The 22,237-nt window shown below is 37.4% G+C and overlaps 1 protein-coding gene across 2 annotated transcripts in view; it reads left to right on the top strand.

Annotated features, from left to right (window-relative positions):
* syne2b (spectrin repeat containing, nuclear envelope 2b) overlaps positions 1-22,237 on the top strand; it is a 93,152-nt gene that overhangs the window by 41,851 nt on the left and 29,064 nt on the right. For both annotated transcript variants that reach the window (XM_042737368.1, XM_042737367.1), the window contains 31 exons: positions 151-310; positions 3,489-3,644; positions 4,232-4,372; positions 4,667-4,849; positions 5,002-5,139; positions 5,291-5,476; positions 5,717-5,821; positions 5,936-6,088; positions 6,170-6,301; positions 6,379-6,525; positions 7,564-7,728; positions 8,430-8,501; positions 8,758-8,856; positions 10,494-10,925; positions 12,620-12,808; positions 15,391-15,555; positions 15,848-15,967; positions 16,806-16,909; positions 16,988-17,123; positions 17,257-17,370; positions 17,530-17,667; positions 17,744-17,950; positions 18,351-18,452; positions 18,827-18,946; positions 19,097-19,297; positions 19,436-19,609; positions 19,858-19,989; positions 20,103-20,320; positions 20,549-20,672; positions 20,824-21,345; positions 21,694-21,843. In XM_042737368.1, the coding sequence (XP_042593302.1) occupies positions 151-310; positions 3,489-3,644; positions 4,232-4,372; positions 4,667-4,849; positions 5,002-5,139; positions 5,291-5,476; positions 5,717-5,821; positions 5,936-6,088; positions 6,170-6,301; positions 6,379-6,525; positions 7,564-7,728; positions 8,430-8,501; positions 8,758-8,856; positions 10,494-10,925; positions 12,620-12,808; positions 15,391-15,555; positions 15,848-15,967; positions 16,806-16,909; positions 16,988-17,123; positions 17,257-17,370; positions 17,530-17,667; positions 17,744-17,950; positions 18,351-18,452; positions 18,827-18,946; positions 19,097-19,297; positions 19,436-19,609; positions 19,858-19,989; positions 20,103-20,320; positions 20,549-20,672; positions 20,824-21,345; positions 21,694-21,843 (5,185 nt within the window). The remainder of the gene's footprint in view (positions 1-150; positions 311-3,488; positions 3,645-4,231; positions 4,373-4,666; positions 4,850-5,001; positions 5,140-5,290; positions 5,477-5,716; positions 5,822-5,935; positions 6,089-6,169; positions 6,302-6,378; positions 6,526-7,563; positions 7,729-8,429; positions 8,502-8,757; positions 8,857-10,493; positions 10,926-12,619; positions 12,809-15,390; positions 15,556-15,847; positions 15,968-16,805; positions 16,910-16,987; positions 17,124-17,256; positions 17,371-17,529; positions 17,668-17,743; positions 17,951-18,350; positions 18,453-18,826; positions 18,947-19,096; positions 19,298-19,435; positions 19,610-19,857; positions 19,990-20,102; positions 20,321-20,548; positions 20,673-20,823; positions 21,346-21,693; positions 21,844-22,237) is intronic.

Below are 22,237 nucleotides of genomic sequence, written 5' to 3'. Positions count from 1 at the left end.
TTTTATGTTGAACGAGAACATACTGATGTAAGGATTCTAGGAAGTTTAATCGTTTTGTTTTGTTTTTTCCTCCTGCCTTTTTAGCATCCATTTTGCAGTATGGACTTGGACTGAAAGTTTAACATGACTTTTAAATTGTATGTCCTGCAGTCTAAAGGAACGGAGCTCTCAAGGTTTGAGGGCAGTAAGAACAGAGGTGGAGGAGAGGGAACGAGTGCAGGAGCAGCTGGAGGGAGTCAGAGAATGGCTGGAATCTGCAGTCTCTCTCCTCGCTGTACTGGAGCACGAGCCCAGCAAGAAGCAACTACAGGTTTGTTACTTGTCTTGTGATGTGCATTTGTTAATCTGGTTTTTGACCACTTTAGATGTTTTTTTTTTAACTCGAGTTAAAGAATTGGATTCTAACTTTGCACAGGCAAGATTTGTTACAGTAATTAAATTTATTGCACCAGCATGAGAATTAATAAAGCTGATGAGATGCAGATGAAGGGAGGAGGGTTTTGCTATTGACACAATGTTCTGTTTTTCCCTGACTGCGCCCAGCAAACTTAATTTTCTCTGCCCTTACTCTGCATGATGCACTGTATGAATAATTCCTCTCACCCATAAATAATACTCCACCTTTTCATTTTAGGGAGTAACTTGTTAACTAAATTGACTACATGTTTCATTAGGCATTACAAATCATCTGCTTTCAAATAAGTGTAAGTTTTTTAATTGCAGTGTAGCAGCAAAGGTTCATGTGTTTTGTTCGTTTGTGAAACATTTAATTCAGATCTGTGGTTCTTTACCATGTTTTCCACTAAAGTGAATAAATTAGGGTTTCTGTGAGGTAGACTAGTGTAGGTGCTGGTGGAAATTGAGTAGACATAAGTCGTCTGGTCAGAGACGAGGTACACTTTAATGGTTTAAGACTTGTAGAGGGTTTATAGTCCTTGAATATGGTTGAGTGAATGATTGTAGTACAGCAGATTATGGCAGAGTAGTTAGGAGTGTAGCGTAGTATGAGTGGTTTTGTATATGAACGCACTCAGCAGAACAACAACAACAGCGTGAGCAACAGTGAAGAATGTCCATGCTCTGAACTGCGTCCTGTTAATACTGTTAAAGGGATCATTATGAGTCATCAGCGCAATACCTCTAATGTCTCTATACATAGCCAGCCTTTTCTACAGTTTCCTAGTTTGATTAGTTGCTTGCTTTTAGTTTCTAGTATCTAATCTTAATTATTTTTGTGCCAGATAAATGTTTGGGCATTTTTTGTAGTGTAGACAGGATTTTGAAAGAGTAGACTGCCAGATTCAGTGTGCCTATGACTCTACAGATCTCATAACATACTGGAAAAGCAAAGCAAATGCACATACAAAAGTACAGATGCATACTGAAACGATATTTCACAGTTTAAGACATTTTAAAAATTAATAAACCTGACTAGACACTGGCAGATTAATCAATCCTGCAATGTTTGTCTCTGAGCTGCAGAGATACTGTGGGTACTGGGATACAGTGCTGCTTAGTTTAGGTCTCATTGTTCAGTATTGGTTGTCCCAAGCAGGCTCTTCCAAGTGACATGCAATTTGTAGAAATGGAAACCAAGCAATTAACAAAATATCCTTATTGTTTATAGCTTCCACGACTGTCGCTGTTTAAGGCAAGCTTTTATTTGCTTGCTCTTTATGTCTATTTAGAACACTGTGTGAATGTTTATTGTGCTGAATAGGCTGTTCCATTCAATCAGTTCAAACACACACACACACTCTTAAAGATTCAAAGACTTTTAAACAGTTATTCTCTCTCGAAAACACAGACTGCTGTAGATTCCGCTGTTTTTCTCTCTCATTGCCTCTTTACCACACACACACACACACACACACACACACACAGACACCGATGAGAGGGCTCTGTGTTAGTGTTCTAGTTAAATAGCTGAGTCATGTCCAATGTTCCCACACAATTTCTTTTCACTGTTTCAGATATACACACACACACTCTTTCTCTCTTTTTCTCATTCGCTCTCACAAGCACACACTTGTTAATCAGAACCCCCTAAACACACACACCTGTAAGTGGATCCTCCAGGTCTGATCCAAACACCGGTAATGATGTCAGCTAATGCACTCTCTATCTCTCTCACACACACACACAAAATCCCCTCTCAATTCACTTGTGAATGTGTCCCATATTATACTGCCAAAATGCTAAAGCAGTAAAGAAGAATGGGTAAGAATGAGCATTAAAATAATATGAAGAATAGCAGAAGTCATAACTGTTAATAAAACCTAAAAAGCTGCCAAATAGAGTGATCTGAATGGATAATCTTTCTTTCTCTCTCTCTCTCATGCATGGTCCATTCTGACTCTCAATCCCTCTGGGTTTTCGGTAATTTTGGGATCTTGTTTATGCAGCTTTTCTTCTCATCTTAAATGACTCATTATAATATAAAAAGGGGGTAGAAGCTTTATCTCATTGGAGAGGTGAAAAGGGTTGAGATAGATAGAGAGAGCTTTTTGAGTGGATTGTTCTGGTTCTGTTACCTTAAAGCTTGAGGAACTAAGAGCATCATCAGTGAATGGGCCAACCAGCAAGACTAGTGCTATATGAAAGACTGATTTGCATTGAATATCACATAATATACAAACATCACATAGTGCATCGTTTCCATTCGCTTTCTGGTGTTCCAATAAATGTAAGTGTGTTCTTTATTATACCTTTTTTGATATTTTGTATCCAGTAGAATCTCAAAACAGAAATTCTTACACTGTAAAATGTATAACCTATTTTAACTAAAGTAAAACTTTCCTTTGCAAAATATCTGCTGATATTTGTCATGAAAGAAAAATGGAAGAGTCTGAAGGGAAGTGTTATTGTCTGAAGTGTTGTTTTTATGCCTGGATCTGTAATTTAATTATTCATTGTAATATATATATATATATACAAGGTCAATAAAACAAAAAAAATTCAAAAAATGTAACATTTAGTAGTACTTAAAAAAATATCTTGTTGTCAAAAAGGTGAGTACAAGGTCAATAAATCTCATAAATTTCAGAAAATGTAACATTTTAGGATTTGACAAGGTTAGTTCAGGTAATCAGAAAAACTTTTCTAAGAACTTGGCACTTGTTTGAAACTGTGTTTTTCTTTCCTATTTGTCAGGGACACCATAAAATACCTTATATCTCTCTGAAATAAATATAATTGTATTTTGACCACGAAAAACTTCAAATTTCAGATGATGTCTCTTTCTCTATATTCACTGCTCTGCAATTTACCCATGCATGTGTAATTTTGGGAACCAGTCAAATTTAGCTACCTCTGCTGTTCTTGTTTATGGCACTTTGATGAGCTTTGGTTTGGAAAAAAAATCTTGTACCAAGAAGTACTTTTGAAATTAAATGGATAAAATGGAAAAAGGTTATTTGTGCAGTCCATAGATGTACTCGCTTCTAATGTAGCCTAATTGATGAGTAATGTTGCTTTTTGCTAAACAGGAGGTTCACTCACAGCTGTGTACCCAGAAGGCCATTCTGCAGCGTATTTCGGAAAGCTTGAAGATGATGTACTCTGAAAAAAATACATCAGTTCCAGAGGAGATAGAGGGACTATTACAGGAAGTCTCACAGTCATTACAGGAAGTGGAGGAACAGGTTTGATGCATTCTTAACTTATTTTGTTTCAGCACCCATATTTTACATTCATCGAAACATACTTCTAAAAGTTTTTTTCTTATTTTAATATGGACATTTGGCAAATGATTGTGAGCGCTGACAAGAGCACCAGAATGTAAAATACTCTTACTAACAACTAAATGTATTTTGCACACCTTCTAAACATCACACTCTCTGCCGTTTTATCTCATCTTTAATGAATTAAGAAAGGAGAACATCTCACTCTAGAACAGGTAGATACCTGCATCAGAGACATACTCAACACACACACACATACAAACACTCTTTCACAGGTGTAAGAGGTGTTGCATCATCCATATACAAACTCTAACACACACACACACACACACACACACACACACACACAAACATATAGTAGTTAGGAAAGCTCTATGGGATTGTTAATTAAGGTCTGGGCCTCTTGCAGTTCTTGTTACTAGATTTTTGTCTTATAGACACTCAATGTGTCCATGTGTTTAGTGCTTTTTAAAAGTAATATCAGTAATTCTGTTTATTTTAATTGACATTTGCCTGTTTTTATGTCCATTTCACTCTCTCACTCACAGGTGAAGACAGCTGTGGAGAAAAGTGGCCCTCTTCACAGGCTGGGTGCTAAAATCTCGGAGATTAAAGCAGGTTTGGGATCAGTTCAGAGCTGGTTAGAGCAGAAGAGCCTGAACTTCACTGAAGCCGAAAGCACACAGAAGGTCAGACATAAGTTTAGCTCAGTGTAAGACTTATTTCATGCATTTTGTATTGTAAATGTACATTATCTTACTATTGCTGCCCATATTAACAGGTTACAGCGTAACAGACATAATACTGCAAGTCGTTTCAGGGAAAGTTCAAAATAAACCTGCTTTTGTTTATAGCCTGTAGCTGCAAGTTCTGTGAAACAGTGTTTTAAATGTTTTAAATTAGGTTTTACACTACTGTGAAATCTAGACGGAGATTAAAAAAGTAATGGAAGATTTATTATGTGTTTTATTGTTCCTTTGCAGCGAGTGTGGGATGAGTTGGATGGTTTACACACTCTTCTGACAGCGGTCGAGGTGGAGTTACAGGATCTGAGTGAAATGCATCCAGATGAGACCCGTCTGTTATTAGACAACCTGGCCAACACTCAGCAGACCCACACACGCCTCACCAAACAGGCCGAACAGAGGACTGCCTTCCTCAGCAAGGTCACCTGCTCAGATTCCAATGATGCTTTGGTGTTTTTGGATAAATATTTAAGAATTGAGCAAAGAAGTTAAACATGATAGAGAAAACTGGAGTTTCAGTAAATTCTAACTAATTCTAACTAAAGCGTGTTATCGAAACTGTCTCTGTGTAGGTCCGTGACTGGCTGCAGGAGCATGAGGAGATGGTGAAGGGGTCACAGAGCTGGATCTCAGAGGCTCAGTCTTGGCTTACAACACCCTGCACGTACACCACTGCCAGATGCCTGGACAGTCATGTGAATGCACTGCAGGTATTATTCTCAGAAACTTCATTATCATTTAGCTGACTGCTGATAAAAAAAACCTGCATCATCCCACTGTGGGGTTTGAACTAAGTATTCGGTTACCGGCCCAAATCTTTTATGTATTAGTCTAAAAGCCTTTATCATTTTCGTGTTTTAGATGGTTCTGGATGATTCTGCTCAGATGAGACGGACTCTGCAGGGTTTCGGCAGTGTGCTGACAGAGATGGGAAGTGTGTTTGATGTCAGTCCATTAGAGGAGCAGCTCTCAAATGCTGATCGACGTGTGGCAGATATGCAGCACAACCTGCTGGGACCTCTCTCTCAGCTGGAGCATGCAGCAGCAGTGAGCATACCGGCGTCTAATAAGATAAATGACTATATATTATAGACTTGTATTGTTTTTATATAAAGCTTTATGAGATATATTTTATTATATATATATATGTGTGTACGTGTTTTTTTATCTAATCCCAGAGGGAGGTTAGCTAAACTGTAGTTTAGTGCATACAAATGCAGAGCTGTGTTATCTGGAAAAAGAGCAAAGTGAATCTGTTCATGTGTGCATTTGCATGGTGTGTTTTTGGAAGTGGATGCCATTGAGTCAGAGGTGAAAGTCATGGAGAAAGATGTGGCCAAAATCAAATCCACTCTGACCACCAAAGAAGACATCAGTCAGGACAGTCTTAAGGTAAAAGAAAAATTTGCCTTGTATTTAAACATTTGACCAGGTATGGGCGTAACCATAATGATGTAGTTACTATTAAGATCCTGATTGCTGTGGGTGGTTTGTGTGTGTTTGCAGACAACAGAAGAAAGGATTGACTTGATGAAAAGGACAGTCACTGAGATTCAGAACTGTAAGGATGGTCTGTGTCTTCCTGACAAAGCTGAAAACACACTCTTAGTGTTCAAAAAAGCTGAACAACTACAGAAACAACTGCTGGAACTTGAACAGGTGTATATATATACTGTGTGCACACACAAGCATGCGAACACAATTCACACAATGCTCAGTATTATGTTTGTCTCCTCTCAGCTGGCACTAGAATACTCGATTGAGGTACAGGAGACATTTATGCCACCTCTCTGTGTCACACCCCTCAATGCTCCGCCCCTCACTGCCCCAACCCTCAGTGTTCCACCCACAATCACTGAGGAAGACACACAGGTTAGAAGAAATATTATGTTACAGTTATGTTGATCAAGAGGCAGTGATTACATATTGATTATAATATGTGTGTGCAGGAGAGTGGTCAGATTCAGATTGTGCATGTAGAGGAGGACATCCTGAAAAAGGCAGGAGCAACGCTGATGACGGTGGAGCAATCCACACTGGAGCAGAGACTCACCTGGATCTCTGATAGAAGCAGCCAAACTGTCACAGAAACACAGGTATGACAATTAAGAAATAAGGTATACAGTATATAAGGTGCAGTATGTAGTCATGGCTTAAAGGATTTGTTGGGCACAGCATGCATAGTTCATTGCTTTCATAAAACAGTTACTCCAAAACAACAATAGTAAAAAAAAAAAAAAAAAATCGTTTTGGTATATTGCTTATTTTAAAGTATCTTTTTAAAAAAATCTTTTACATATGGTAAAAAATCCTAATATTGAAAATAATCATGTTCTTGTTGGTATTTCCATATATATATATTTAAATTTTAAGTGTACAATAATCCACTTTCTCTTTTTAAATGTTAATTTCTATGGAAATAAATATACAAATAAGCAGTTAGAAAGCCAAGGCTGTATTCATTTGATCAAAAATTCAGTAAAAACTAATATTTTGAAATATTATTAAAATTTGAAATATTACAATATTATTTTCATTTTTCAGAATTTTCAGCAGCTATTACTTTAGTCCTTAGTGTCATATTAACCTTCATAAATTTAATATGCTGATTTTGGCACTCAAGAAACATTTCCTGTTATTATCATTAATTTTTTTTAATATTTTTTTTAACCGTGATAATTTTCTCAGGATTCTTTGATAAATAAAAAGTACAAAAGAGCAGTATTTGTTTAAAACAACACAACCATATTAGTTTTTATATATGTTTTTATTGTCACTTTTAGTTAAAAAAAAACATACTGAATGGTTTGTAACGTTTATATTCTCAAACAAGTACTAAAATACAGATCGCTAGCATTTCTGGTACAGCCGAATGCAAAAGCTAGAGTTCTGCTGGCTTCACACACTTGATTTTATTAACCTAGAATTATCTAACACAGGGTTAGCATAATTGCTTCTTATTCGCATATTTGTGAGGTTAATAATATCAAGTGCAGCACATGACATGTCTGCTGTCTGTCTATCTGCGGAAACCCCTCCATCACTCCAGTTGACGCTATGTGTGTCTGTGTGGTTGCATGGCTGTGTTTGTGCCTGCTGCTGCGCATGTGTGTGTGTCTGATGTGACGGGACAGCAGGAGTCTGAGGAAGAGGAGGAGCTCTGTAAGGATCCAGGAGATGTAGAGGAAGATACTTCTGGTGAAGACTATGAAGATTGCATGAAAAATGAGGATGAGGAGGCAAGAGGAAGATCACCAACCTCTCTGAATTCTGAGACTTCCTTCAGCATGACTGTGGAGGTAATGCAGGGGGGTCAGAGTCTTCAGCCCTGGACACCTCCTGATGTTTCCTCTGCACATGATCAATCTTTCCATCACATGGTTCATAGTTTTTCCACCATTTGACTTAACCTGTTATGTACTTTACTACATTTATTATCACCCTCCTCATCTTCACCCAGTCCTTGTTTCTTCTTCTTCTTTTTCCAGATTCTGCTTTGTCACATCTAAGTTTTGAATTCTTTCTTTCAGTTTAATATAAAGATAATTCAGATTTTACTTTTCTGAACAGTGCAGTTTGATTGGGTGATGGAGTGCGTGTTATTCCTCGTCCTCTAGGGGGCAGTATGACTTAATTCTTTCATTAAGTTTGCATGTACTATTTTTCAGATACTCCCTGTACTTGAGAATCAAGTGCTGTGAACTCCAGTTGCAAATGTGGCACGATGAATACATTTAAATATTATGCAAATAAATTTACATGTATTTACAGAGATTAAGTTTAAATCTGTATTGTTAACAATACCATGATTCTGTCATGCAGGTAGGCACAATATAGAGAACTCTTATCCATGGACAAATAACTATAAGAATGCACAACATATAGGCTTTATAAATCTGTTTTGCAAACTCTTCAGTTTGAGACCAGACTTAATCTGTACTTGAATAACCAAATGCATGGTTGACAAGGTTTTTTTTTTTTTTTTTTTTTTTTTGTGCAGGACAGAGATTCTGCAGACGTGGTTTCTTCTACAGAACAGATTTTGGAGCAAGCAGAAGCAGCTGACTCAAAGGTAACACTAGACCTCTACAGTAATGGCCAGTCTTTATTTGATCACATTAATGTGTATGTGTAGTGTATTCAGGGGCAAAATTATTGCTGCCTTGCAACCTCGGAAAAAAGACAGTGTATCAAATTTGTTGTACTTTAAAAAGTGCTAAGTGGCCATTTAAAACTCTAGACTCTTTTGGAACTGCAAAAAAAATATATCGTATCAGATATCATATCAGAGTATGTAAAGAGTAACCTCTTTTTCCCTGTGTTTGCAGGTAGAAGTAGATACCTCTGTGGCCTCAGGAACAGGTGTGTCAGAAGCTTCATCTGAAGCAGATGGCACAGTGGAAAGCCAGTCTCTCCCTGCAGACATGGTAACCAATACCTCCTCTGTTACAGAGACCTCCACGTCCCCTTCCAGAGGCCAGCAGAGGTGTTTGGTCTCCTAGTTGTAGTTCTCTCCCTACAGCACCTCCATGTCTTAACTCCCACCTCTACAGCCCCTAGATGTAGATGTTTCTAGAGCTAGAACTCTCTTCCCAGTGCATTTACATGGCAGATGTGTAAAACAAATAAAGACTTCCGAGGAGAGAATCTCTTCATATAGTTCAGAACTGAGTTCACAATAATAAAACAAGGGGAAATTTAGGCTAAATAGTTTTACATAAATCGAACAAATCATTATATAAAAGGACTTGAAGCAACTTCCTGAGGAGGAGTTTGATTTTCTTTTTAAATGTTTATGTTGACTAATTCTGTCAGGATATTCTGCAGATCGAGATAGAGAACATTCTAATACCATTGAGCATTTTGAATTTTTGTCACTTTCCATAATATCGATGTTTACATGTTACACCATGTCTATACCAGACGTGTGCGGTGTTGCACAATAAAACTGGATCCCATTATAATCAACTACAGTATAAAGGTGCTTTCACACTTACCGTTGCTTAACTGAAGTTTGCAAAATGAACTATTCTGCCAGCTCGCAAACAAACCAAACCTAAATAATTGCTTTCTAAATGTAAGTTTTCTTCGTCTGGTTATAGTATTGAAGTATAGTGTTATGAAAAAATGGCTGAATAGGAAGTTCAGCAAATCTGAACCTGACGTGAAATTCACTTTGACATTAAGGAAATGTATTTTTGCCACCAAAGTCCCATCAGGCAAAATTCTTAACTGCGCAGGTTTCAGTAGAAATTTCACCTGCACAATTTCTCAGAGCAATGATAAATATGACTGCACCTTAACGCTTAAAAAAACACTATTTTTCATACGCTGCAAAGTTACTCCCGCCAGTTTCCATCAGATATAAAACTATTTTATTTACAAATACCATTATACACTACCAGTTAAAATTTTTGACACACTTATTTTTCATTATCTTTTCATTATTACTATTTTCCACATTTAAGTGCGTTAAATGTCCAACCAAGCAGGAAAATCAGTGTATTTGTCCATTGCATGGTATCTTTTCTTTGACTTTTAGCTACTAAATACAATACTGTGATACCAAAAAGATCCTAAAATCTTTTATATGGCATGTATTTTTTTGGTTTTTGTATAACAGAGTGTTTTCTTTTTTCCAAATGCAAGATAAGATGGTTACTCTGAAAGGACTGTTGAACAGATTTTGTTTTGTGAAGTGAAAAAATGTAACATGAACATTAAAAAAATAAGTTAATCGATGGCTGCTCACCCTGCACAGTTTATTGTTTTTCATGAATGATTGTTGTTTACATGACACATTTTCTAAAAGTAAGCTTTTCCTGCTCAAGAATATAAGAAGAAGAGTAGTATACTGTATGTTTTATGTTATTTATATTAAGCATTTTGTCTTTTGTGCCATGTAAACGCACTGACTCTTATACGCACCTGTGCATGTTCTCCTGATCTTTCCCTCTGATACCTCCTGTGTGAACACTATCATGCTCCTTTCAAGTCTGAAAAAAAATAAATTCCAACAAAAAATTCACACTTGCTCGTCTCTCTCTTTCTCTGTCTGTGTCAGGCGCAGGGTGCATGGAGGGGGGAACAGAAGCCACACACCAATGACAAACTCACACTGACACACATGACACAGAAACATTCAGAGTCACAAGCCCCACCCACAGAAACAAAAGACATGTTCACCTTAGCTAATGTCATTACCTCCAATGAAGGGCTGGGTGATTCCTTAGAAAAACTTGAGGTAGTTTCAGAAATACATTCCACACTCAGTCAACAGAAAAACACCTTTGTGCCTCAGAGCCTGAGCTCCACAAAACCCACAAATACACCTTCAGCCAAATCACCAGAGCAACATTTACACACTCTGACACACACTCCATCAAATGCAAAAGACCGTAGGTTAGACAACAGAAGCACACACGACAAACACACACCAATTACAGTCGAGCCCTGCCTGGAGAGGACAGAGCCATTGGTTGCGAGTGCATCTTTGGTAAGCACAGATGCTGATAGTGAATCTCACCCCACTGACCCACACTTTACACATCAACTCACTCGCCTGCTGACTTCAAACTGTAGTAAATCTGAGTGTGTGTTGCATTTTATCTGCACATTTCTCTTTGCTCACCAAAAGGAGAAATAATTCTGTTTCTTACACTAGAATAGTCTGCTCATAGATATTCTTGCAGACTGAGATCTCAAAGATTGGATTCAGTAACAGGAATTTACCTTTGCAACTAGGTGATTCCTTAAAAATAATCCTTCATTAATCATTAATTGTTGGTTGTTAATAATTAACAGCTCGATATGTACTGTTATTAATATTTGGTATTATTACTATTACCATGTTATACAAACTACACAAAATCAGGAATCCACCCATATGCAGAAAATATTCAAAACTAAACTAATCAATTTGTATGTTTGTCTGCAAATGTCCACATTAATCTTTTTTTTATTTATTTATTTTTTATTTGTTTATTTATGATCATTTCACTCCCTGATTGTTACAACTGAGCAGGCCATTTTTTTTTCTGTTGAGACTTTAATACTTGTATATAAATAGCATTTTTGCATATGAAATGAGCAAAAGTTAAAGAATAAACATCATTATCATTAGTCCTTTTGGTATTTATAATAGAAATCCTACTTCCTCATTAGCTTAACCACAGAATAGGCATGACGTAAATACGGGCAGTCCAGTGTTGAAATATGTCTGTCTGACGTCAAAAAGTTTTTAATAAAAAGTCTCTGGACTGGGGAGGAAGTTTGGATTTCTGAAAGTATGTTTTCATAGTACAAAACAAAAAAAAAACACGAAAAGATTTTGATTAACCATGAGCCAGGACTATAACCACCAAAGACACTGAGCGGGACACATTCCCAGTATTCAGATTTGAATTCCACCATTGGTTATGGTGGTTGATTCTTAAATTATTATATTAGGTCCCGTCTAATCTATGTGGCAATATTTCTGATATATGCAAGAAAAAGTGATATTCTGTGAATTGCAGTAATTCCAATAAGATATTGGAATAAGAAATAAGAAATTAAGATATTCTGTGACAAAAGCAGGGTTTTCTCTAAAGCTAGAAAGAAGTTAATTGTAATGAAATAGAATAAAGGATGAAAAATAATCTAGGCCATTTGAGCCTGTGCAAGACAAAAGTATAGTTCCTCCTTGCGTGTGTGAGTGTTTCTTCTCACACAAGCTGCCCTTGAAAGTGACGACATTCCAGGAAGTAGTTGTAGCCGCAGGTGGGTGGAGAAAACCAGTGACAGACAGAGAGAGAGAGAGAGAAGCTATATGACAAGTGACTGGTATGAAAGCTGAGACAGTTTATTGAGAGAAAGACTGCACCAGGGGGCAGAGAAAAAAGCAAAATGGTTAAACCTGTGTGTGACAGAAACTGAGAGAGAAAGAAAGCAGAGTGTGTGAGTGTGAAAGTTTGTTTGTCTCTGAGTCAGAGGACACACCCAGTGTGTGTTTGTGAGTTTGTGCTGCTGTGTACTCACTGTTTCTGCTGCAGTCAGCCAGAGCAGGTGTTCTCTCTCTCTCTCTCTCTCTCTCTCTCTCTACACCTGTCTTTACCTGTCTTCTTCTATTATCCTTCCCCTGCCTTGTGATTTTCTTTTCTCTCTTCATGTACCCCTGGCTCTGAGCTGCTGTTGTGTATGATTGTCCAGGCCGCAGGTGAAGCCGGGGGCTCAGGTGGATGGTTGTCCGGTGACGGGCTGCTCCATGCCTGCCGTGAGAGGGCCGAGCATCTGGAGGTGTGTCTGGAGAGAGCACAGGTCAGTCTGGAGGGGTCGAGACAGCAGGCACAGGACGCAGCCATGCAGCACTGCATTGAACAACAACTTCACAACTGCCAGGTGATCACACACATACCTGCATTTCAAAGGTCAAGGAAATGTTTTAATATTTGATTTATCTCTGCATGTGACTTTATATATTGTTGAGATTATAGTTAACTAAAACGGTTACACATTAGAATAGGGAACACTATTCACTATTACTTAATAGTTTTTCCTCAATAAACTGCTAATTTGCTGCTCATTTATAGTTAGTAAGGTAGTTGTTAAGTTTAGGTATGAGCTACTGTTGGATCTAAACTATAGTTTTGGAGAATAAGGCATTAATATGTGTTTTATAGGTACTAATAGACGGCCAGTATACTAGTAATATGTATGCTAATAAGCAACTTGTTAATAGTGAGAATTGGTGCTGAGTAAAACTACTTGAAAGCAACAAATAAAATCTCTGAAATAAAATTTACTAAATTACTCAAATCTAATGACATTTGAAATAAAAAAAATAAAAATGACAAAACACGCACATATACCCTCTGCCTACTGTTGTTGCTGATGCTGATTAAGCAGAACAGGAAGTGCTCAGAGCTGAGATCTGTCGCACATTTAGCCTGGTTATTATATTTGGCTCTGTTCAAAATGAAGTTTCCTCTAAACCTGCCATGAGTATTACAGACCAATCTGACACTATCATACTATCTTCTTCTAATTGTTTCTGTCTGTAAAAAAGTAGAACTGTTCAGGTCTATAAAACTTAATTTCAGTCATCCATTCATTATCAGTTTCTGTAGAAATAAGTTCTCTCCTGTATAATCACGACTCTCTCTTTTTCCTTGTGCCTTTGTCTTTCATTGTCTGTCTTTTTCTGCAGTATTTTACAGCTGTAAACTCTTTTATTGCTCTGAGATCTAAGTGTTTGCCGATGGCAGTAATCACAGGTCATAAGCTCAGATCTCATGATGTGCATTTAAACACAATGTAGTCTTTATGATTAATAGACTGTCAAAGTTGATTTTAGCTTAGACTGAAAATTTATTATTTGTTCAGAATAATAGTTACAGTGTACAAAAATACTGATTGGCTGAAATACAGTCAGGAGCAGATTAGATTTGAATGGTTTCAGTGATTATAGTAACAAAATAATTAAGTTTTATTGTCTTATTTGATGATGGATAACTGCTTTTGCTCTTGATGTTAAACCACTAGCGCTGAATCGCTAGTTAAATGCTTATATTTGTGTGTTTATAAGCATTGGAAATGCAAGTGTACAGTAAGTGAGTGAGCGGGCAGTACTGTACATCATGGCTCAATGAACCAAATGATATGAATCTGTTATTTACTTTTTGGGTGGAGTGAAGACATATCAATGCCTGCTTCTTTCCTTTCTCTCTCAAACTTCTCATTCTCTTTTAAACACATACATGTTATACACAACATGCATGGTCATGTCTGTAAACCCACACAGCACTGTATTTTCGATGCATGAACGTGTCAGTGCATCATGAATTTTAACTTCTCTTTTCTTAAGGAAACTCTCTATGCAGATATTTCAGTTATTGAGTGCTCACTTAAAGATAGCTTATCTGTTAAGTGCTGATGCAATATTTTTTTTTACCAGTTCCTTGTAAGTTTCCATATTATATCTAATAATTTAGCCTGTCAGATCTTTTTAGGTGTGTCTTAAAGCCTAAAAGGAAAACAGATGTTTATGCTCTCCTGATTTATTGAGCTTGGCATTGAATATTCCGTCTCATTGTGCTGTTTGGAGGAGGTCATGTGTCTCATTTATGAAGTTAGAGCTGATATTACTGATGAGGTTTACTGTAAGCGAGGTTCACTAGCTTCTGCCTGACTAAAGGTGAGGTCATGCTAGGCTTTGGGTATGCAAATTTACTTTGGATTCTTTATATTTAGATATTTGACACCATTTTAAAGCAGTTAAACCAGATATGCAGTGCACTCACCTTTGTGTGTGTGTGCATGTGTGTGTAACCCAACTCCTTCATCAAAGATTCAGAGATTTAGCTGAGCTCCAGCACAATGACCTGGTAAACTGTTATAACTACCACGTAAACACACAAAACTGGACTTCATAATATACTTCATAACCTAAAAAAAAAAATTAAAAAAAGATTTGTTACATATAATCTGAATATTACAAAACAGGATTCCAAAATAGCCTTCATAACTTACTTTTTCCTGTGAAAAACAAAATTTTTGAATTAATTATCCCTTTAAGTTATGATAATTGTCATCATCAAGGAATCGTCATTAAGTTATTAAGGCAAATTGTGTGCTGTATGCGCTCAGTGTTTGCTGATCGATCCCAATCTAAAGTCTGCGTGTTGGATTATTAATGAGATTTTTGTTCATATTTGTTTTTCCAAGTACAAGCGTTGTGTGAAATGTGTCGAATGGTGCATTAAACACCTGTCACCTGCCTCTCAGGCCTGCTAGTTCATTCTCTAAGGTGGACTCTGATCTTTATTGTGTTTATTACTTTTGATTGATTGTGTTTTCTCTATTGTGAACCTCAGCTTCTGAGGTTGGCACTGAGTGTATGCAGTGTCAGAGTGATTTAGAATTTAGTTTCAGTGTATGTTGATTTTTAATTTATTTTTTAATTTATTTTTTCATCCAACTAGACAATTCTTGTGGAGATTGAGCAGAGAATCTCCAGTCTTCCTGTGTGTGGATTGAAAGAACAGGAGCAACATGAGGCTGAATCGCTTAACACCAAACTCCAGCTGCTGAAGAACAGACTGGTGACAGTCCTATTACAGCTGCAAGAGAGACACGGCGAAGATCAGGTACACACACACTAATACATCCATAATGTAGTCTTTTACCGGCCACAAAATGTCTGTTTTTTATGTTGGGGACAGTGTAATCCAGGTGTACTTAATGAACAGATTGAATGTGATGACAGAAAGTGATCATTAGCATGCTAATTGTGGTTGATTTTCACATTTGCTGATTCTGAGGTATTAGATCTACTGTAGAAGTGTTGCTAGTTAGAGGCAGCAAAGTGCCTGGATTTGAACTGTGGAAATAGGGCTGTCTGAGCTGAGGTGTTATGTTTCTGTCTCTCTCTGTCTGCAGGTGCCTGTTGAGAGTCAGCGCCCCCTGCAGGCCAGGCTGAAGCGCAGCAACAGTGTGCAGGAGATGTTAAGTTCTTCCAAAACCAAACTGTTCAGACAGAGCAGCCTTCAACAACAAAGGGTAATGCACACATCAAATCACACAATATTAAAACATAATACAAAATATTAACAAACACTCTAAAATAACAGATTAGACAATATTTTAACTGACTCTCTACCATTAACGCAGATTTTATTTTGGGCGGTTGGTAGGATTTTTTTAATGGCTGCTTGTATTTGATCAAAACTACAGGAAAATACAAGAAAACATAATATTGTTTAATCTTTTTTTTTTTAGTTTAAAATACATTTTTTATTTAAATATATTATAAAATTTTATTTATTCTTTTGATGACAAAGCTGAATTTTCAGCAGCCATTACTCCAGTCTTCAGTGTCACATAAGAAATCATTCTAATGTGCTGATTTGGTGCGCAAGATATTTTTGAGGAAACCATTATACATTTAGGATTCTTTGATGAATAGAAAGTACACAAGAGTAACATTGTAACATTATAAATGTCTTCACTGTCTCTTTTGATAAGTTTAACCTATACTTGCTGAATAAAAGTATTCATTCTTTTCAAATAAATCCCACTGACTCCAAACTTTTGTAGATGTGTATATTTTTGATTTCTTATTTCATGTTAAAATAAAATGAAATTAAATAAAATTAAGTTAAAATTAAAATGTATGTACTCATTTCTTTAATTAGCAATAAAACCTGGATTTTATAAAGGTACTATGTAACTCCATGCCAGTTATAGTTTCAGACACTTCTACTGGAAAATGATGTACTAAATTACAAAACATTAGTCAGTTTTAACCTGTTCTAATGCTTCTATGAAATCTAAGTCATATCAGTCCATCATTATCACTGAGACCGGCTCCCTCACTCTCTTTCTTTGTCTGTTTAAGGACCTGGAGCATGGATTGAATGAACAGAGGGATCTAACTAAAGCTATTGCAATTCAAGGCAGCAGAGCCCAAACACAGAGCCAGAGCACAGATGAACATGCAGGGTATCAAAATACACATCCCTATTTATACAAATATATGCCTAGACTTTGTAGCCATGTAACACTCCATGATGTCTGCAGCCCCTCACCAGCAAATGAAGACAAAAAACAGGAAGTAGAGTTAGCAGTCCACAGGAAGTGGACACACCTCTGCAGCAGATTGACCAAGACAGCAGAGACAGAGCAAGGTGGAGATAAAGATCAGGATCCATCTGAGGTCTGAACACTCCTGATTTTCTCCAAATGTTTATTTAAAGTTTCTGTTTGCTAATGTTTAATGTGTAGTCATTTTAATGTGGGATTTATTTTAAGTAAAGAACATTGTGATATTTGTGTGTGTGTGTGAACAGATCCTCGCTCCATCTGTGTGTTTGTGGAGTGGAGCTGCTGTTTCTCTCTGTCTCCAGGAGATTCAATCCAACATCTCACAACTCAAAGAACTGCAAAACTCAGCAGTAACAAAGGTGTCAGTAACAAACACACATAACACACAGGATTAATGTTCATAACATTTTAAAAAGATACGTAGCATAACATACTCTCTTTTCAAGATCAGAGTACACATTCAGTCAATCCTGTCCAACTCGAAAACAAATATATTTAACTGAACTTTCTGTGTGCAGGATCATCAATCTCTGGATGAAGGTCTATTTGAGGTGTTGAGTGGAGTGGATCTCACTCTCAGCTCGCTCACACACACTCTTAGGTTTCAGCTAGCAACCCTAAATACTGACATATTAAACCAATTAGAGCAGCTACAGGTATTTAGCCATCCATCAGACCATCAGTCTGTCACGTCATTTATCCATTACTCTTCATTTCTTCTCTGATTTATAGGGTTTATCTGCAGAGCTGATCTCCTTGGGTGCCATATTGACCTCCCATGGATCAGAGGTCATAAAGTTGTTAGGTTTGGGTTCAGCGATATCAGAGACCTCCACTTGTTTTGACCTGCTGAGGCAGTATGTATGTGACGTACAAAAGACTCTCGCTGATAAACAGGAGCAGCTACAGGAACGATTAAAACACACGACTCAGCTGCAGGTCAGGTTTTTATTAGCTTATTACCAACACAAAGTGATGAGATGCATGTGCAGTCACTTAAAAATTTTCCTGCAGTTTAAGTTACTAGAAACATGGTTCAGAAAATTTGTGCTTATGTGTTTACAGTGTTATGTGTCAGCAGCAGTTACATTTTTGCAGGTTTTAACACCCCAAACCTTCAGATGTCTCGCCTTCATAACTGTCACAAATACTCACACTTGTTTGTTATGAAACAACTTGTCATCATAATGTCAGACATAATGTTCTCTTCAGTCTCATGTTTAATCCCATAATTCTATCTCTGCATTTAAGATATTTATACTCTTTTGTACTTTTATTTTGACCTTTTTTATCAAGCATGACTCATTTGTAATATTTCCTTGTGTGTCGAACCCTGCAGAAGAGAGTGAAAGACCTGCATGACTCAGTACTAACTAATACGTCAGTCCTTCACCCTACAACTAATGGAGAAACCCACTATGACCTTCACACACAGCTGCAGGTAAGCACACGAGCCAGTGAATACCACAGCTTGTAACACATCAGGATGAGTGTGTGAAGATTAAACACTACTAGAGAAATAATACTCTTTAACATATCTGCAAGAAAAAATTCTGATGTCTTCCGTGTACATAGGCTGACTTCGGTGCCACTTCACCTCTCTGCATTTTATAAGTTATGTTTCCTCTGAAAGCCACTCATAATGCTAGCCAGGGTTTCTTGCACCAGAAATAGTTTTTCTTATTAGTTTTGATCCACTCATTTGAATGGAAAAGCATCATTTGTTACTGCAGATATGTTGTATAATATCATTAGGTGTTCACTGTGCCTAAATTCGAAGATTTTGACCTTTCTGTATTTGTGATTCCACACGAAGCCATCACTGGATGGAAACAGGAAGTGGAGCAGAGTGAGAGAAATTTGGCAGAACTTAAAGAAGAGATAGAGAGTCGAGATCAGCCCTCATCCCTCACACAGCAGATCAGCACACTGGAGGTATGGATGTCCAGCATTCAGAATTTATTATAATAACAATTCATTTCCTGTCGCCAAGTATGGGACACAATTGTAATTAAAGTCAGAATTTACTCAATATAATAAAATAAATATTAAATTGTAATATACGGTAATATACGGTACAAATAGGCGGTATTGGAGAGTGTTTGGAGTGATCTAGAGCAGCGCTGTGGAGTTGTGCAGTGGAGTCTAGATGAGCAGAAGATGAGTGAAAAAATCCTGAAGGGTCTGCAGATGCTTCTGATGATTGGAGGAGAGAAACTCGCCTGCACTTCTCAGCAGGAGCTGGAGAATCCAGCACAAATACAGACACACCTCAACACACACACGGTAAACATATCACACACCTTCAAACATCCTAGCTAAATATACACACCAATTTATCAGCTGCACAAATACAAAAACCCCCCCCAAACAAATATACATTACATCACACTCATTCACCTCCCTAACTTTGTAAATCTATAGGCATTTTTCCTGTCTCTGGGTGCTCACCTGAGGAGACTGCAGCAACTGAGTGTGCGGATGCCAGACAGCGCCTCCTCTGGCTGGGAGACTGAAGTGTCTGAGGTTGAACGTCAAGTGTCCAGTGTCCTGCAGCAGGCTCAGGCTGTCGGCACAGTGCTGCACTCAGGGCTGCAGGTACAAGAGCAAAAGAATCAAGAGGTCTTGTGGAATGACACTTTTTACAGTTTTTCTGTATTGAAAGCTGCATTAGCCAAGAAGATACAAGAATGGAAAAGAGATCGATGTATAAATAAAAGAACAAATGAATAGGATTGATGAGTGCATGAATAAATTCACTTGCAGACTGAATGACCAATAGCAGATTTCAATATATTTTTAGTTAATACTCCTCTGCCCTTGATAAGGACTTTGATGCATTTCAGGTTTGCACTCACTGGGATGAAAATCAGTCCTGGTTAGAAACGGTTCTGCAAAGGTTAGAGTCTCAACTTCCCATAACACCTCTGCAGGACCAAACTGAGGAGCAGCTCAGCGAGAATATTTCTGTCTATCAGGTAATGGTTTAGTTAGACTTATATATAGTGAACTGACACACATAATATATACCTTTAAAACAGAATGCATGCATTTTTGAAGAACCTTGAATTCTTCTTGTTGTTTGTGATAGAGTGTGCTGGCGGTTCTGGAGAAGAACAGAGCTCGGATCAGTCTGGTTCTGGATGAGGGCCGCAGACAGCTGGAGCAAATTTCTAGTAGTGATATAGGTGTGCCTATATGCATAGTGGGTGTGTCTACAGCAAAACTGGAACAGCGATTGGCTGCACTTCAGAGGAGGGTGGAGCAAGGACTACACTCCACCCACCATCGTAAGAAGCTTTGGAAAAGGTAAAAATAAATGATGTGGGTAAAATTTTCACTCTGAAAGAATTCTTGCCTTTTCATTACACAATGTGCAGAATTCTATGCTATCTCAGTTTTTTAAAATCAAAATATTTTTAGCCATATGTACTCACGTAAATTATGTTTATTAAGAGAGAGTTGTGTAGAAAGACTAAGAGATGGAAATTTACACAAAGGCAAAATATAAAGAATTACCACTACACTTTTTTCCAGGTACCAAAGTGATTCAGAGGCTCTGAATGAGTGGATGCGACAAGCCAGAGAGCGCCTTCATACTTGGAGAGATCACATGACCACAGCTGAAGCGGACACCCTCTCCCATTTTCAGCACTTCACAGTCAGTCATCCAGTGATTCTAATCATTAATTTTTAGTTTAGATTATTTTGAACTAGGATAATTAAAAACTTATTGACTATTTACAGAAGCTACATAAACCCTGTTTTATACCATTTATACCATTTTTGTATCTGGGATGTTTTTGACACAGGGGTTCATGAAGGAGCTAGAGGTGAAATCGGCCCTAAAGGCATCAGTGATCAGTTCTGGATCTTTCATCCTGTTGCTCAATGAAAGAGAGCAGAACATTGAGACACAGAAGATCAGCAGGACCACCAGTGCTCCAAGAACCTCCACTCCCTCTAGAAATACAACAACCTCTGAAGACCTACAGCCAAGTGAAACTAGTAACCGGACCTCCGTTGTCCTAGATAACAACCCTGAAGACTCCTCATCTGTAGATGTCACCTTACCTTCACAAACCAATGTTTCCTCTATTCAAAACATCTTCTCAGAAGAAAATCTTTCTACCACAGAAGAATCAGATGGAAAGATCACAAATGAAAGTGTTATCTTTGAGGAACCAACCTCATCTGTATTCGATTTATCTGTAAAACAAGAGATGGTTCTGTCCCCAGTTCTTCTGACTCTACAGTCCCAGCTGTCTCAGGTGGAGCAAGACTGGGTGGAAATACAGAAACATATTCCTGTCGTCCAACAGGAACTGCATCAGGTACATTTTATTCCATTACTAACTACATCCTGTATGGTTGGAAATAAAGACCTGTCAGTTTCGTATTTTTCTGTTTGGAGCATTGTCTCTCTGAAGGAGAACATCATGTATAAAAATTTATCATGGAGGTCAGGCAGCCATCCAGGCATGATTTCCTGTATTATTGAGAAGTTGATGAAATCTTTGAGGAATAGAGTTATTATCCATTATCAGGTCTCTTCTTCTTTGATTACATGTGTCACCCCTCACCCGGCTCCACTCTTTTCCTTCTTCTCTATTCTTTCCACCTCTGTCTATCACTTTCATCTTTCTTTATGCCCATTTCTCTGTTCTCTTTCTCTCTCTCAGAGTGTGGTGGAGAGCCTGTCTCCTGAAGAACTGCTGGCTGATATGTGTGGCTGCATTACGGGTGCTGAGAGCAGGTTACAGGCGGCTGAACGAGAGAGTCACAACACCTGTACTGTTGCAGCGTTTACACATCTGCTCAGAACATATCAGGTACCTTGCTTGTGTTTTATCACTCTATCAGTTAAAAAAATACCAATAATTAGCAAATAAAATAATTATCTTCGATTTGGATTTTATTTTATACCAAATTTAACAACAGTGCAAAATAACAGATTATCTTTTTTTTCTTGAAAAAATAACAAATTATAAAGAAAACAGCGCACATATGTGAATAAAATGATTATAAAAGTAACTCTGAAACTAATTTATTCAGTTATAGTAAAATAAATAGTATAAAGTACAAATATAACAAAAAGGAAGACATTACAAATTTATTAATAATTGAACAGTTCTTTTCTCTTTCATTACATTTTAAATTTATTGTGGTTAATTAGCATTAAAATCATACATTTGCATTGCAATTTTTTGCCTTAAAACAGCTAAA

This window comes from Cyprinus carpio, chromosome B13, assembly GCF_018340385.1.
Source record: "Cyprinus carpio isolate SPL01 chromosome B13, ASM1834038v1, whole genome shotgun sequence".
In the NCBI taxonomy this organism is placed as follows: Eukaryota; Metazoa; Chordata; class Actinopteri; order Cypriniformes; family Cyprinidae; genus Cyprinus; species Cyprinus carpio.
The sequence above is the reverse complement of the archived record's forward strand: the minus strand, read 5'-3'. Positions and strand labels throughout refer to the sequence as shown.